Genomic DNA, 17,822 nt, shown 5'->3' on the forward strand with positions numbered 1-17,822 from the left:
TTGTCCCGCCTGCGGCGCCCAGGGTCCCCGAGTCACTCTCCGCGCTCCCGGAACAAACCCGGATCCAGAAGCCGGACCTCCGGCGACTGACTCGCAGCGAGGCTTGAGCGCGCCCCCTAGCGGCGGTTGCCGTCCGAGAGCCTGGCCCGGAACGAAACTGTCGGGCGGAACCCAGAGTGCGCGCTCGGAGTTTCCGGGGAAGAGGACGGAAGAGGACCTGCGCGCGGAGGTTCCTACCGCCGCGGAGGAGGCAATGGCGGTGGTGGTCTGGGGGCTGCGGCTTTGGCGGGCCGCCCCCAGTGGCGGGGCTGCCTGGAGTGAGTTATCAGCGGCCGTGCGGACGAGGAGGGAGGCTTAGAGGACGGTGTCTGTTCAGGCTGGACCCCAAGCGGGTCCTAGGGGGGAGTCCCGCGGAACTGAGGGGGCGGAGGCGGGTGTTTAAATCTGCCGCCTCTCCCGGCCTTGGCGTCCAAATCTCGGGGAGCTGAAGGGAAGGGCCGTTGGAGAAGCTTGGGGCGCCCCCTGAGAGGGAGACCACGTCCTGTTGCATAAGTGCCCTTGTTTTCCCATTGAACTCGTGCACGCCTTGCCAAATCCGCTGTTTTGGGGTTTCGGAAAAACAAAACAAAACAAAAAAACAAAACAGCCTTTCTCCCTCTAGATATGGAGCGATTTGGCGTGGGACCTTCAGTCTCTTGGAGCTTTCTTGTCGCCAAGACCTTTTCAAAGCGACAAACTTTGCTCAACTTTGCCTTGACTGGTCTGGTTTTTGACTCCACTTCCTGGTTACCTTTTTCTTGCTCCTTATTGTTTGTAAAGCACAGATTGGAATTCGACGGAGAAAACTGGTGAGAAGTGGAGATCTGATCGTCAAAGCAAAGTGGAAATAAAAGCGCGGATCTGGGCAGCCTGCGATTCTCTTGCGTTGGCGTTTTAATTAATATTGTTGCAAAGTGGACCTCTGAGCTCCTTTCGGCAAATAGCATTGAAAACTCCCTTGCCTTCTATTCTTTCTCGGCTGGAGGAGGGCGATGGCAGGAGTGGAACAGGGCGGCTGCAGGGTGTATTCACATTTATTGTAACTTCCTCATAGGGTCTGTGGCCACATCACCTGCTTCTCAGCTGTCACCGACCGAACTGATACAAATGCAGAATGATCTCTTTAACAAAGAGAAAAACAGGCAGCTGTCACTAACTCCCCGAACTGAGAAGATTGAAGTGAAACACGTTGGTAAAACTGACCCTGGCACTATCTTTGTGTTGAATAAAAACGTTTCCACTCCTTATAGCTGTGCCATGCGTAAGTAACGGATCAGGGTCCCATTTTGATGATTTTAAATAAGAAAGGGGAAAAACTGGTGCAGAGGAGACAAGATGTTGTCATTGCTCCCTGAACTCCCCAGTTTCTAGCTTCTTACTGTGTGTTCACTGTTGACTTAGCTTTTGAGAATACTAGGGGTCGGGTGGGTATTCTAATGCACAGGTTGTCCTGGGACTTGCTTGAATCTGGCTGAGTTTAGAGTGCTGTCATCGTGGCAGACCTCAAAGTATAACTACTCTTGTGCTTGCCCTTTTTAGAGACACTCTTGGTGTAATGAGGGTAGTCCCCCTGTGTGTCCCGTTAGAGGATTTTGAGACAGAGGGACTGCCCTGACCTCAGATGATCAGCTATTTTTTTGGCCTTCTTTTCCTTTCCTGCTCTTTTATATCTAACTTAACCCTTTTATGAGCTCACTGCTTGCCTTGTGTGTGTGTTGTGTCTTTATTTGTAGTAAATATGTGAGTGCATGGCGTGAGTGTGATTGGGGTAAAAATACTTCCTATGTTCATATATTACAGAAGATAATAATGCCTTGTGTGTGTGATCTGGTTTGGAAATTAAGGGAGCAGGGCCTCTGTATTATTTTCGATCAAAATTCTTTTGTAGTAACTTTGATAGAACTGGTAATGTTTAAATTCCGAAAGAACAAAAAGTCGATTTGTAAGTCTTGCGTGCTCATTCGAATATGACTATCTGCATTGTTCAGGCTCTTGGAAAACTTAGTGATGATTCCATTTGAGTAATTAATGTTAGTTAAAAGCTTGAGGTGACCTACAGAGTGTGAACTCTCAATCTTCCTTTACTTTGGCACTTGAATTAGTACTTAGAGTTGCTTCCTTGTTTGGCGAGCACTTATGGAACCTCTGCTGTAGGATAGGTATTAGGAATACAGCGGAGGCTAAGACAAGGACCTTAACCGGTTTTACACATTTCACATGTAGAGATGGAGCCTCTGAACACTTCCAGCATAACCCCTGCCCTCAGACTTGCTTCTCTCTCATACTGTCAGTAGTTCAGTACCTGTTTTTTTTTTTTAATCTTTTTTTTTTTTTCCTTTATTGACTACCTGTCATATTTCAGGTCTGGTGCTAGGCTCTAGATAAATTGAGTGAGCAAAAATAGGCATGATCCCTGCATTAGGGAGCTTATTGAGACGCTATGGTTGGACCACTTCTGTGAATATCTTTGTACTCAAAAAACATCTAATCAGGGATGAAGTTGCATTCTGGAGTCATATAACAGACCAGAGCTGATCTGCTTATGTGTGAATTCATACTGATTACTGAAAACTGATTACTATTGTATTTAATTTAAGAGTCCATGTTAGGGAAGTAAGAGATGATTTGGAAGGAAGGCCCCAAACCCCTCTAGAACAGACTTACTGTGGATGTATATTTTTATATTTTCCCTTCTATGTTGTGTGTGCATATATCCAGATATATTCATGATGCTGCTCTCTGAATATTTAAGTGTAGCTCTTGGCAGATTATTTTATTACTTAATTAACAGATTAATTTCAGGTTAGACTTAGCCTTAATGTTTTTTGCTTGGGTAATTTTGTTAATAATTAACAATACACTGAATGTGTTGGAAATTATTTTTTATTAGCTACAAATATTTTTTTCCCCTCATAAAAGACAGCTTGCCAAATCTTGCCTTTCTGTCTTTTTATTTCTTAACGTAGCACTTAAACATGTAACTTTTCACGTGGGTTTCGTTAGAGTTAAATCTTCAATCTGTTCTGAATTCCTAGATTTAAGTGAGTGGTACTGCAGGAAGTCTATTCTGGCTCTCGTGGATGGACAGCCTTGGGACATGTATAAACCTTTGACAAAGTCCTGTGAAATTAAATTTCTAACTTTCAAAGATGATGATCCAGGAGAAGTCAATAAGGTATTTCTGCCTCTGCATTCTTTTGTCCTCATCCCCCTAGTTTTTCTTCCCCCTTTTATTAAAATCTGTTTACTTTGGAGTATGCTTGTACTGTGCTACGTTGCCTTGGTCCTGTTCGACTCTTTGTGACCCCATGGACTGTAGCCTATCAGGCTCCTCTGTCCACAGGAGTCTCCAGGCAAGTGTAGTGGAGTGGGTTGCCATGCCCTTCTCCAGGACATCTTCCTAACCCAGGGATCAAACCCAAATCTCTTGCTTTGCTGGCAGATTCTTTACTGCTGAACCACTGGGGAAGCTCCTATGGAGTTAAATATGCCCAAAGTCAAATGTTGTACTGTACTAATCGGCGTTTTAATTGGTAGATAAGGCATTTTCATAGTTCAGAAATCCTCAATGGCATTCATATCTGTATTTTGGTTTGAGAAAACTATATGATGTGTCTTTCACATTCATATATTTGTTCAGCTTAGTTTTATTAATCACCCTGTATATTGCAGTAATTTTTTTCTTGCCTTTGACCATCTGTTCTATATTATTTCAATAACTTTTTAACTTCTCTCCCTCCCTCCCTTTTTTATCTGAAAGTCTTCCTTAATAGTCTTGCAAAAGTTTTGTTGGATGTTGTGATTGATCCCTAAAGCACTTGCCTACCTGATAACCTTTCATGTAACTTTACTGGCCTTGCGTGGACCCTTCTCTGACCCCCACCTGCTCTTTGAACTTTAGTTTCCGCAGCATCTTTCCACTTCCTCTCTGCTCCAGCCACACTGGAGGACTTGGACAATAATGGTTTCTGCTCTGTTGTCCTCCTTGATTTGAGTATTCTCTTTCCTCCCTGTTAAAATCCTGTTTATCTTTCATAGTTAAGTTAAAATGTAATCTGCTCTGTAGAACCTTCTCAGTGTCTTCTTGTCAGATGAATCCCTCTTCTGGGTCTCAAAACAGTTGTGTAGTGTCTCTCGACGCAGTATTTTGATTTTCCCTTGTAATATGAGCTGTTGAATGCATTGGATTCTTGGCTCTGCACAGACAGGGATCATGACCCTTATTGGATCTTGTCCTTGACTTACATACAGTAGGTGTTTAATAAGTATTTGTTGAAATGAAATAATTTAAAGAAGCAAATGATAAACATGATAATTAAAGTAGCTAACATGAAACATTTATTGTCTATCAGACACTGTTTTAAGTGATTCACAGGTATTAACTCACTTAATCCTCATTAAAAAAAAATCCCATAAAATGTACTGTTATCGTCATTTTACAGATAAATAAACTGAGGCAAAGAGAGATGCAATAGCTTGACCAAAGTTATCAGTTTAGGAAGTGGCTGAGCCTGGATTTGAACCTAGGCACTGATTTTGAATTCCTCAGACATTAGAAACAATAAATTCAGGTAGATGAAAAAGAGCATCTTGCTGACCTTCAAGGCCTGAATTTGTGTCTGTTTTTAGTGTATCTCTGTGATTGTGTAGAGCACATTCTGGAGTCTCTGTGAGCCCACTCTCGTCCGCAGGTGTGAAGCACTTAGGAAAGTCATGTGCCCCCTTATAGTCGTGCCAGTGCAGAGCTGCCAACGGGTGGGTGGGCTGCAGTACTGGTGTTTCTCTTTCTAACTCTGTGATGGTTATTTTGAAGAAATATTAGTAAATCTTAGTATTATTATATTTGTGTATATTTTATTTTTCTAGGCTTATTGGCGTTCTTGTGCCATGATAATGGGCTGTGTGATAGAGAGGGCATTCAAAGATGAATATGTGGTCCATTTGGTCAGAGCCCCAGAAGTTCCAGGTGATGTATACATAGAAGGAAATAAACACATTCAGGTCTACTTTTTGTATCTGAATATTTTGGTACCTATGTTTAATGTTGTATAGAAAGTGATGCTTAGTCGTGTCTGACTCTTTGCGACCCCTTCCAGGCAAGAGTACTCGAGTGGGTTGCCATTTCCTTTTCCAGGAGATTTTCCTGACCCATGGATCAAATCTGAGTCTCCTGCATTGCAGGCAGAGGCTTTTACCTCTGAGCCACCAAGGAAGCCTATTGTATAGAGCTCACTTCTAATTTAATCTGGGATTCCCTGGTGGCTCAGATGATAATTCTCCTGCAACTCAGGAGACCCAGGTTCGATCCCTGGGTTGGGAAGATCCTCTGGAGAAGGAAATGGCAGCCTCCTCCAGTATAGCCTGGAGAATTCCATCGACAGAGGAGCCTGATTGGCCACATTTCATAGGGTCCCAGAGTCGGACATGATTGAGCAACTGACACTTTCATTTTTTCTAACTTAATCTAATGTAAATTACCATTATATGTACATTCCATTCATTATAGGTAACAGAATTCATCTTATTGCTGTCATATTCCATTTATTAGGATTCAGTTATTAACATAATAGAACTAGAGGAGATTGTTTCTCTTGAATATGCATTTCATGTAACTATACTGTGTCAGTATTTATTTATTATCATTTAAAGTATTTATTTCCAAACAATGTGTGAAGGAGGAGGAGATTTGAGTATAAGTAGACTTCTATAGAAAACTCTGTTTAGGTGGTACCATTTCACCAGAAATAACCCTAACACTGGAGAGGAACACCAGTTTTGGGAGGTGGAAGAGTTCATATTCTTTCATGTAGTAGGATCACATTTGTATTTTTTTTTTAAAGGTAGAAGTTTATATGCCAAAAAATATTTGATTCGGCAATAAATGATTCTAAAAACAAAACAACAAAAAACTAATCTTTATTAAAAGATACTAAAAAATTAAACATTTCATATCCATTTGGTTATTCACCTACTTGTTAAATATTTTATTCTTTAGGAATTTTTATGTCTAGTAACTGTTTTGATCATCAGAGAAATCTCTGTGGTGATAATATTCCTGAAGAAAATGTGAATGGTTAAAAAATACTGGTGATATTGGGTTAACAAAAAGGTGAGATAATTTGATGTTAGAGTTGGTAGAGGTCTGACAGGCAGCTGGAGTAATGGTAACAGTTTTATAATTTGTAGTGTTGGGAGAGATTGTCCACTCTTCAGGTTAGGATCTAAATATTCATTTGTGTTAAATTAGTAACTTCATACCCTAACAGATAACTTTGCTTTTTTATTTTGGTTGGGTTCACAGTAATCGCTGGAGCCTTCTGTTATGATGTTGTTTTGGATAAGAGACTTGATGAGTGGATGCCAACAAAAGTAAGCCTGCTCTTTAGAGTATTAGAGTCTGTGCCTTTCTTTGTTAGAATGATTCCTGTGTTAGAATGATACTCTGTGTTGAGAATGTTTAAAAGATCAGTCATTCAATCTTTTTTTTTTTTGTAAGTGTATTTAAGACAGAGGTATATGGTTGAGGGTATTCACCGCAGCATGGTGCCCAGAATATAAAATATAGAAGCTTAACTATCTTGGATCCCCAGAGCACACTTTGAAAATCACTACTGTAAACCCCGTTAAAGCCTATTGCATGCCGAGTTCTTCCAATAAACAAGGATTACATTGAGAGTGGTGGTGGTGGTTGGGGAGGGGGTGTGAGTTAAAAAACATCAGACTTTGAGAAAGCTAACCCAAAAAGCAACAAACTAGCCTGTTCTCGAATAGGCTGCCTTCTTAATGAGGGCAACGATGCTTTGTTGCTCTGGGACTCGGGAGCTGCAGGAGCCTGGCTAACAGAGTGGATATGCGTCAGATGCTGTGTGAGTAGGGGGTGCTGATGGCTTTTGAAAGTTAAACCTAGTGACTTAGTTATGACTGGGGAGAACGGACAGATGCCTAATTAAGCAAAACTGTATGTCCTACATTGGGAGTTTGGAAGTCAGGAAAGGGGAGGCAGTGTAGTGTACCACTTTATCAATTTCACTATGTCCATTGTTTTCACAGTTTAATATCTCTAAAACAAATATGTCTTTTGTTTGTTTCTATAACTTTTCTTAAACTTTTTTTAGTTGAAGAAAATGATAGATAACCTGTGGCGTTGCCTGGTAGCTCAGCTGGTAAATGCAGAGCAATGCAGGAGACCCCAGTTCAGTTTCTTGGTGGGAAAGTTCCCACTGGTAATGTCTTTTCTCAGTGGTGCATCTTAAGTTTAGTGAAATAGTTTCTAAAAGCAAGAATTTCAGAGTTGCTGACTCCAAATGTTGGCTTTAAAAGTTATTTCTTAAATAATCTTGCCCTTATTGCTTAATATCAGAAGGGAGCCAGGAGAGAAACAGGAAGGAAGAAAGAGAGAGAGGGAAGAAAGGTGTTGAGAGAGATGGGGAGAGGGCCAGGGAGGGGTAAGAATGGTTTCTTCATCTGTGAACTCGTGTCAGTATATTTCTTTTTTCCAAGTCTGTCAAGATTCTCCTTTTACTGAAGTTAAATAAAAACTAAGGTGGTCAAAATTTAACTCTCATTGTCTGTGAAACTTGCTGCTACTTTTTTCCTTTTTTTTCCAAGATAAAACTTTAAAAAAGAAACGTACTAGTTCATCGGAGGCACTGTGGGGTTTGGTGGAAGGCTTTGAGAAAGTGGGGGAGAGTTACATTCAAGCTGTATTAAACCATGAATGTGTATTTGTAGGAAATTATCTCTTTTAAGGATGAGAAGAGTCATTTCATTCAAAACAGTCTAATAAGAGGTTTATAGAAAGAATTTTATTACAAAAATTATTTGCGTAATAGTGCTTGATCTTTTCTGTATTAGTAATGATTTATAGTGTGAAAACTCAATTATAGTTTTTATTAAAATCTCATAAACATTGTTAATGTGTATTATTAATCATTTCAATTGTATTAAATAGACGTTTTCATTAAACAGAAGTTTCTAGCATTGAATTCTGTGCTATGTCTTAGACATGGCCAGTGATGACATTTACTACTGAAACTTTCTGAATCACATAATAAGTTTTTCCTCATGGATTTATTTAAAGAACTTAGTTTTACTCACAGTGTAAACAAAGTTTTGTATCTTACTATTTGCTTATTAGCATTTCTACTGCTTGCACCATTATTTTAATAAACATTTACAAGGCTGTATAAATGAAATGTTCATTAAAATTTCTTTGTAGGATTATCCTTAATATTTCTAATACAGGATGATATTTATTTACAAGTTAATTACAAGTTTTATAGTTTGTAGAGTTGGGAGAAATTGCTAATCATACATCTCATGGTTCAAGTATTCAGTTGGTGCAAATTAATGCTTCCTTTCCTAGCCAGTTGGCTTTTGCTTTTTGTTGTAGTTGGATTTATTACATTAAGCATACAGTTTTATCTGCCTTATAGAGAAATGTTTTTAAGTAAATTGTTACAAAAGATTAGTACTTGTTTTTCATTAATACTTTTTTTTTCATTTTTAAGGAGAACCTGCGTTCTTTCACAAAAGATGCCCGTGCTTTAATTTATAAAGATCTTCCATTTGAAACCCTGGAAGTTGAAGCAAAAGTGGCATTAGAAATATTTCAGCACAATAAGTAAGTGTTGGCTTCCTCTAAAACAAAAGTAAACCTCTCAAAGTTGTATATAATGAAGAAAATTCAGGTGTTTAAGAACTTTGATATTTGATGTATGTAGGACACATTTTACTTTTTAGCTTTTACTTTTGTTCAGCTCACCATTTCCCTGAGAAGAAATGACCCCCTCCCCAGCTTTTGATTCTTTTCTTTCTTTGTTTTACTGGTTTTTTTTTTTTTTTTGGCCAGTTCTTCTCTTTATGTTACCATCGTGGTGTGTTCCCCTTGTTTCCTTTCACTGTGAAGGGGGTAGCCTGTGTGAAACTGTATTATTGTGAAATTAAACTTTAATGTATTTAAACTGTATTGCATTTGGCAACCTTTCCTTCCCATCTTTCCACTTTTCAAATGAAAAGGGTAAGACAGTGAATGCCAGCTGTCCAGAAGCAGTTAACAGCCGAAGGAAAATGTTCACGTGGCCAGATCTTAGTCTTCCCTGTGGGAATTACTCATTTGATGGATTTTCTTTGCCAACGTTTTTAATTGTGCCTGGCTTCTCAATTCCCTTTCTCACTCAGAAAACCTCCAATTTATCTTCTACTAATTATGAGAACATAAACTAAATTTTAATATTAATCTAACTAGAATCCATTATAAGGGAAATCTCAGAATTTTTTCACTTGGACATGTCGGTGGTTGATGTCATTTACTAAGCTAGGGGATTCAGGAATGAGTTTGGTGAGAAAAGAGGTGGTATGTTTTTGTTCAGTTTGCGTATTTGGGAATGTAAGATGCTTGTCGAACACCCTGATGAAGTCCAGAGTGTTTTGCATATACATTCAGGGCTCAGAAGAAGTATGTGGATGAGAAGCAGAGATGTAGAAGATGAAAGCACAGAAGTGGTAGTTAAAGCTGTACAGATCAAGGAACCAGCCCAGAGAGGATGCTTTGATTGAAGAGAGCCGAGGGGCAGAACTTGCAGGGCAGGGAGAGAAGGGTGACCAGAGAGTCACAGTACCTACAGTAGGGAATGCCACAGAAGCCGGTGGAAGAGAACACCTTGAGAAGTGGAGGTGAGCAGTGGAAATGAGGACCTAGACTGGCACCAAGGAGGCACCTGTGGGTACCGTGAGAACGTTATGGTGGAGTTATGAGGCTGTGGCCAGACCGAAAGAGGTGAGATGTGAAAGGAGGCGGGAGGGGGAGGCGCCTAGTCTAACCCTCCCTTTCAAGCACTTTGGCTGAAGAGGAAGAGAGAGGGAAGTGGCTTTAAACACCTTTTTGTACATTTAGAATTAAAACTTTTTTTTTTTTGCTGCTCTTTAGGTACAAAGTAGATTTCATAGAAGAGAAGGCATCCCAGAACCCTGAGAGAATAGTCAAGCTACACAGGTAAATAAAGATTAAAAAATTGACCTCTATGCTAATTGAATGGAAGGTATAGTTTCATTGTTACCTGACTAGTATAAAACTGAATAAGATGAGTTTGTACCTTTATTTGTGGTTCTTTTATCTTATTTTCTGTTGCTTTGTTTAGTTTTTTGATATGGTGGTGATTGGAAGCTCTGTTGTCTTCAGGAAGGGTTGTGGTTTCTCTTCCTCATTTTGCTGTTTGTTACTTTTATATTTGTATTTTACAAGTTGGAAAGCATTGTTAAAAAATGTAATTTTTAGAGTTAATTTTGAAAATGGGTGAAATATCCTTTGTTGTGAATTGATCATAATTCATATGAAGTCTATATTCATATGTATATAGAAATATGATTACTGACGAATTAGTTACTGCTTGTGTTACGTGTAAGGAAGTCATATCACAGTGTGCTTTCTGATGCAGAGATGAGAGAGGTAAGACAGGGCGTTAGCAAAAATGACTTCCTGGTCTGTATCTGTTTTTTCAACTTAATGTTTTCTTGACTCAGACTCAGCTTTTTTCCTCTAGGAAGCTGCTCTTAGGGCACAACCTGGCCTACATACTAAAACTCTAAATTCTGTTGCATTAGTTGTTACAAGGTTATAGGTTATCAGATTTAGACATTGGATCCATTTGATGGCATATATATGTTCAGTGATCTTACAAATCTTCAAAATTGTAGGAAGAAAAAGTTTCACCAATTTTAATTTTCAAAATTTTAGTCTCTTCACTGGAGATGGCTGTGTCAGGGTCTACTCCAGATCGAATTGATCCATAGGCATTGTTCTTGATTAGGGACGTAGCAGCAAACAGAATGAATAGGCTTTTTTTTTACAAACTGTTGTAAGTGATGTGATTTTATGATCTAATTTGTTTATTTTTAAAATCAAATCAGATTTGGTGACTTCATTGATGTAAGCGAGGGCCCTCTTATTCCAAGAACAAGTATTTGTTTCCAGTATGAAGTGTCAGCGGTTCACAATATTCAAGCCACCCAGTCGAGTCTTGTACGAAGATTCCAGGGTCTCTCTCTACCTGCACACTTAAGAGTAAGTAAAGCCGAAAGTTTCAGGTTATTCAGTTTGGGTGTGAGTGTAATTCCAGTGTTGATTTTTATATCAGTTGGAAGGACATATATTTTAATTTTCATTAAATTATGTAACACTAATATTTCATCAACTTGGGTTTATGATTAAAAATAATTTTAGCCAGGATATAAACAGATAATTTACAAAAGAAATATTAGTTGAAAAAATTAACTCAAATTGAGATAGTATTTTTAATGTTTCAAATTCATTTAGAAGAGAGTGCAGTGGGGAACATATTGATGGGACCTTCTGGAGTGCACTGTGGCCTTAAATTTGGCCTGTTCTCCCTAATTTTGAGGATCTATGTCGCCCCCTTCTCCTGTCCTCAGTCTTTCCCAGCATCAGGGTCTTGGGGTATACAGTATATCTTTTCATTTATTTAAATCTTCTTTCATCAGCATTTTGTAATTTTTGCCATATGTGTTCTTTATGTGTTTGATTTTTTTCTCACATGCCTTCCTTTCCTAGCTCCCTCCATTTCAGTAAATGAACTGTCAGCTACCTGGCTGATGGAGGTAACCCTTGATTCCCTGGTTCCCTCATAGCCAGGCCCCATCCCATCCATCAGGAAGTTGACTCTTTAAAACACATCGTGAATGTATCCACAGCCAGCAGCTCATCTACTACTGCTCGCCACATCCTCTCCCTCTTTCTCCCCATTCTCCTTCCTTGCTTTTCATTCTTGCCTCCAAAGCACATTCTCTAATGAGTAGCCAAAGCGATCCTTTTAATATACACATCAGATCATGTAATTCCTATGCCCCAGACTTTCCAGTGGCTTCTCATGAACAAATGCTGACCCTTCGCCCTGTCTCATGAAACCCTACATTGTGAGACTCCTGCCTTTCTTTGACTTCATCTCATACCGCTTTCTCCAGCACCCATTATATCCCACTCAAACCTTAAAGTCTCTCACTGTAGCTCATTCTGCCTCAGCCAGGTACGGTTTTCCCTTGAAATATGCCACTCTTTGCTCTTCTTCCAGAAGGGTTTACGTGTATGTATTTAGTAATTTTATCTTTTATCAGATTTTTACCAGCTCATCCAGTTTGAAATAGTTCCTGACCCACCCACATCCCTCAGTATCACCTTCAGCGATTTAGTAAACACTGATGTGGTCATTTTGCACTTTGCCGTTTTCATTTATGCATTCTGAAAATTCTCTGCTGCATATGATTGTTAAGTATTAAGGAAATTGGTTCTATAACGTTACTATTGTCTTTGTCAGTTTTTACTTGTTCTGTAGAAATCTAAAACTTCCAGGTCTGCTTTTGCGATGTGAGATATCACAATTGGTTCTTTGTGTGTGTGTGTGTGTTAAATTTTTATTAGAGCATAGTTGGTTTACAGTGTTGTGTTAGTTTCTTCTGTGTAGCAAAGTGTATCAGTTATACATACACACATATCCACTCCTTTAAAGATTCATTTCCCATACAATAGAGTTCATTATGGAGAACTGAGAAGAATTAATGAACCTTTCCTTGTAATTGCTTATGATTTGAACAATGACCAGTAGCATGTTGAAATTGGCTATTTGAGGAAAGGATTAGGGGTTAGTGGGAGAGATTTTTGCTTCCCGTTAGAAGGAATGCTTTCTATGGTGGTACTGATTAAGGACAAAGAATGGCATGTTCAGTCCTTAAGTCTCTTTTTCTTAAAGGCTGAGCAAAGCAGCTGTCCTGTATAGTGTGTACCTTTTTTCCCTACTCAGACTCACTTTTGTGACCCCGTAGCCTCATCAGTACTGCCTAACTTTCCATGTATTTGTTTTCTGTATTTCTTTAGTTTAAAACCTATATAAAGACTCAGCCTCTTTGATTTTAACTTTGCTGCTTTAATTAATTCATAGTAAATTTTTTCTTTTCAAGGCACATTTTACCATATGGAATAAATTATTGGAAAGGTCTCAGAAAATGGTAAGTGTTTTTGACAGCGTGTGAGTACATTTCTATGAAGAAATTTTCCTTGGAATTAAGCAACCACCACCACCACGACAACAAAATAATAAAGAAAAAGAAAAGGAAAGGAATTGGTTGTCTCATTAGCTAAAGCAGTATTGTGGTTGTTGACCTCGTTTGTATTTTGGCAAAAGAAAAGTTATTTGGCAATTCTGTTTTTATTTGGTAATAACATGAGAGTGATACTGTAGGAACTTGAAGAAAAATAAAACTTACTGCTGTGTAGCAGTAACAGTTCTTTATGGCTGTAATGGTGTTTATTAAGTCTATGCTATATTTTTTTGTGAACTTAGTGAATATTTAAGATTTGCCAGGTATGTTTTAAAGCTGCCTTGACAGTAGACACTTTAATATATAAATGTCTTGAAAAACCATTACCCAATTAAATATTTATTATTTTGCATGATGATGTGTACAGCCAGCCTATAGTAATGACTTTACAGGTAGAATGTGCTATTTAGGCACTTAGCTATAATGTTCTTGTGCACAAATGATGTAATTTTCTTTTTCTCATGAGAAGAAAGTGTTTTTGAATAGATGGAATAACTTTGTCTCTTTGGTTGGTAGCAATGACCATTTTAGATTAGAGAAGAAATGAATACATAAGAAATGTAGTAAGTAGTAGAGAAGTAGCCTAGAGTGTCTAGTGGAAATCAGTGAGTAGCTGTTTTACAATATTTATTTCATTCACTTTCCTCTTTCACTGTTTATTTTGCTTGTACAAAGGGAATAGCTTAAACATATGGTTCATTGATTTAACTACATAGCCTTGTTATGTGCCAGGGACTGTAGGTGCAATAATGAACAAGATCTACTTGCTGTCCTCAATGAAGTTACTTGAACAGCATAACTAGACCTATAAGAAGACAATTCAGGTGTACATGTGGGGCTCTGGCATAAAGAAAAGGACCCAAGCCAAACCACTGGTTGGTTAAGGAGCATTCCCAATCGTTATTTCTTAAACTGGTTTTAAAGGGTGAATGGAAGTGGGCCAGGCAGATGATTTGCTTGCAGGTGGGTTTATCCCAGCAGAAGCTGCTTGTCTTAAGAGGCTGGTAGAATCGAGTGCATGGTGAATGTAAGAGGAATCTGGATGCACACTCACGTGTGGGATGGGTGATGAGTCTGTTGGGAATAGAATATGAGGGGCTTGTCTTCTGTGATGTGGAATATGCATGCCCCTCCTGAAGATGATTGGAGGTAACTGGAGAATTTGAGTAAGAAAGTGACCTGTTGATAAAATCTTCCTGTTTACAAGCTCATTCTGGGGCCAGCATGGAAGATAACTGTGACTTAAGCCAGCAGCCCTCTAAGGGGTAGCAGATGACAAGACCTTGAAGTTTAAGCAGGGCAGTGAGAATGGCTGTGAGAGTTACGTAGGTGGAATTAATAAGACTGTTGATCACATACGCAGGTGAGAGAGATGTGGATTCTCTTATGCCTGGCTTGGCGTCTGAGTGGAGCCCTTCACTGAGATAGATGCCGCAGGAAGTGGAGCAGGTTGTAGGGTGACGAGGAATGCCGTTTAGCTCTGTTTGTTTCCTGAGTGACATATAACAAATACTAACATACACATATGTATTCTACTAAACCTGTAGTATACTGTGTTCAAAATAGAATTAGATTTTTTTCAGCAAAATTGATTGATTTAAAATACTTTGTTGATTGCATTTTATAGATGAAAAATTCAATCACAAACTTGAGAAGCCTAGATAAATGCCTCAGATTATGGTTTTAGTGAAATTGTACTTTACTTGATAATTTATATTGGGAACTTGGTTGTGTAAGTTTTCTTTTCTTTCTACTTAACTTTCTATAATAATTACTATTGAAAAAGAAAGGCAAAGGATTATTAAAAAAGAAAGACTGCAGTGATTTTAAACGGTGAGTGAACGGTAAAAGTAAAACTGTTTATTAGAAAAGTAAAGCTATTTATGTTTTTGCAGGTAACTGAAGATCAAACTAAGCCTACAGAGAAGAGTGCATCTACCTAGTAACTTCCTCAAATTTAAATACGTAGAGTAAATTAAAATAAAAGTTTTCTATGTGTGTTTGTGCGTGCTTATAAAATGAACTGTCTTTTTCTCCCTGAGATTTATACTGGTTTACTGTCTCCTTTCTCTGAAGGGTAAAACAGTAAGAATTTTACATAGAAACAAACCTGCCCCCTTCTACTACCTGGATGCAGCATTTTGGCCTGTTTTCTACTTTCAGGGCTTTTTTGTACATATATAAACATATATGTTGTTGCTTAGTTGGTAAGTCATAACCGGTTCTTGTGGCCCCATGGACTGTAGCTGCCAGGCTCCTCTGTCCACGGGATTTCCCAGGCAAGAATACTGGAGTGGGTTGCCGTGCCATCCTGCAGGGGATCCTCTGACCCGGGGATTGAACCTGCGTCTCCTGCATTGGCAGGTGGATTCTTCACTGCTGAGCACCAGGGAAGCCCCTTAAACATATATGCACAGATAGAAAGTTAATCTTTTACAAACATAAATAGGATCATACTAGTTTCCATTTTTCACTGTTTTAAACAGTGATGCAGTAAACATCTTTGTGCAAAATGGCATGAGTTTTGTGCATAGATTAATTGCTACTGAGTAACTTGAGTGTTTCCCATAACCAGTCCTTGTGCTAAGCTTTTCATATGGAATCTCGTATTTAATTCTCAGAACAGCCTGTTAATAAGGTGTTTCCAGTTTGCGAGTGAGGAAACTGGAATCTGGCAAGTATTAATAGGAAAGCTGGGGATTGGATCTAGGTGCTTTCACTCCCATGCCCTTATCTCTTATGTACTATGCTTTTGTTCATGTTTAACAGGTGCATATGAATTTGTGAATCTTTCAGAGATACTGATGGAGTTATATGTTTGTTTGTTCCTTTATTTCCTAGTCCGTGAATGATCTCCTTCCTCTGGAGTCAGATATTTTGCTTATCTAAATCTTTGATGTTTCAGGTTCCCCCTAACCATGCCCCACCCCCAAATCTAGCAACTGTTGGTTGTTAGTTTCAGTTGAGAATGCGGCTGTAGGGAAGGAGATTGAGGGGTAGCTCTGTGGTATGGGTGAGGTTTGGCTTCTCTAAGGGTGAGTAGGTGAAGCTGGCTGTTAGGATGGGGATTTTCTAGTGCTAAAATGAAGAACTTGTCAGTTTTGGTGACTAGTTTCTATGGTGACTCTTCCGATTCTCTCTCGACTCTTCTTTAACTTATTTTATGAGACCCCTCCAATACTTTACCTGTGGACCCATGTTAGACTCAGGCCTTGATGTATTTGGCAGTAATGGGTGGGGGGCAGAGAAAACTGGTTTGTATATAGACCTTTGTAGAGCCCATTCTTTTCAGTCCCTCTTCTGCCTTTTGTCTTCCACCATCTTTGAGGTTCTCTGGCCAGCTGGGCAGGTTGGCTCCCTCTTGTGCTGGACTCTCCCACGTATTCTGGGTGGTGACATCCTCCACCCTTGCACGGGTCACTTCACTGTCCATCTGTTAGCAACTGGGCAAGATTTCTTGTCTGCTGCTGCTTTCCTCTCCCATACCCTTTGTTGTTTGTGGGTTTATGCTTTGAATTCTTTTTAAAAAATTGTGAAATATTTTCAGCTTACAAAATATAATTTAACACTCCCTTATTTGGGTGGCCATTTTTCGTGCTTTTGGGGCACCTCGTCCTCTTGAACGTCCACCCTTTGGTGACTTCACCCTTCGTATATCCTGTCTTACCCAGTGGAGAGTAAAACTTAATCTCTAAGCTTTCCTCGCAAAAAGAGCCTAGACAGGTGTCCTGGGCTCACCAATTAGACACATGTGTCTGAAATTTGAAAGCAGTGCTGTGAGGACAATGGCACGTGAGTTTCATTTTGTCCAAGGGGAGCAGTGACGTGACTTTTGAGGTGGCGGCAACAGCAGCGGCTGAGGTCTCATGTGATGGAAGGTGGACTGAGCCCTGTAGTTTTCCCCCTGCAGCTGCCCTGTGCTGTAACAGTGGGCGTTTCTTTGGGTCCTATAACCTGGTCTCTGAGCCTGAGCCTTGTGAACCATTTGTTTTTTGCTTAAATGAGTAGATCCTGTTGTTTGCAGCCAAGAATTGTTAACCTATAGCCACTACCCAAATTAACCATCAATCTTTTCCCTTATCAGATCCTTTTGTTTTTAAATCAAGGAAAAGCTGCCTATCCATTGAAAATTTTCCTCATATTATTTCTTTCTAAGAACTCCTGTCCTTTTGTGCATATCCTTACCATTCATGATTTGCAGTGTATATTATTCTTTGTATATTATACTGAACATAATTGGCTTCATGATACGCATGTTCTTTTGAAATTTGCTTCCATTGCTCAGCACTGTGTATTCACATTTAACATGTTGAGACTTGTAGAGCTAGTGTGTGTGCTGAGCTGGTTAATGCATGTAGGTGTATATAGTGTCCCATTGTATGATTAATCCCATGATTAATTCATTTGCTTATTGATGACCATCGAGGATGGTCTTGAGTTTTTAGTATTATAAACAGTACTGCAGAAAATATTCTGCTTATGTTTCTTTGTGTATACATTTGACAGTATCTGGGGTGGAGCATGCATCTTCACCTACTAAGTATGTCAGCCACTGCAGCAGTGGTCCTAGTTTACTCCCTGTCAGCAGTCTGATAGTCTCTGTTTCCCCACTCCCTCACAAACACTTGTCATTGTCAGACAGTCAAATATTTGGTCAGTTGGATACACATGAT

At 39.3% G+C, this 17,822-nt stretch overlaps 1 protein-coding gene across 1 annotated transcript; it reads left to right on the plus strand.

Annotated features, from left to right (window-relative positions):
- The first annotated feature begins 141 nt into the window (after positions 1-141).
- MRPL39 (mitochondrial ribosomal protein L39) lies at positions 142-15,168 on the plus strand. The gene is made up of 10 exons (XM_069549915.1): positions 142-317; positions 1,094-1,300; positions 3,075-3,214; positions 4,906-5,005; positions 6,341-6,408; positions 8,550-8,662; positions 9,968-10,033; positions 10,948-11,101; positions 13,009-13,056; positions 15,045-15,168. Exons 1-10 carry the CDS (start codon positions 254-256, stop codon positions 15,090-15,092), a joined length of 1,008 nt encoding a protein of 335 aa, XP_069406016.1. The 5' UTR covers positions 142-253; the 3' UTR covers positions 15,093-15,168.
- Positions 15,169-17,822: the final 2,654 nt, after the last annotated feature.

The sequence above is a fragment of the Ovis canadensis genome, chromosome 1 (genome assembly GCF_042477335.2).
Source record: "Ovis canadensis isolate MfBH-ARS-UI-01 breed Bighorn chromosome 1, ARS-UI_OviCan_v2, whole genome shotgun sequence".
Classification (NCBI taxonomy): Eukaryota; Metazoa; Chordata; class Mammalia; order Artiodactyla; family Bovidae; genus Ovis; species Ovis canadensis.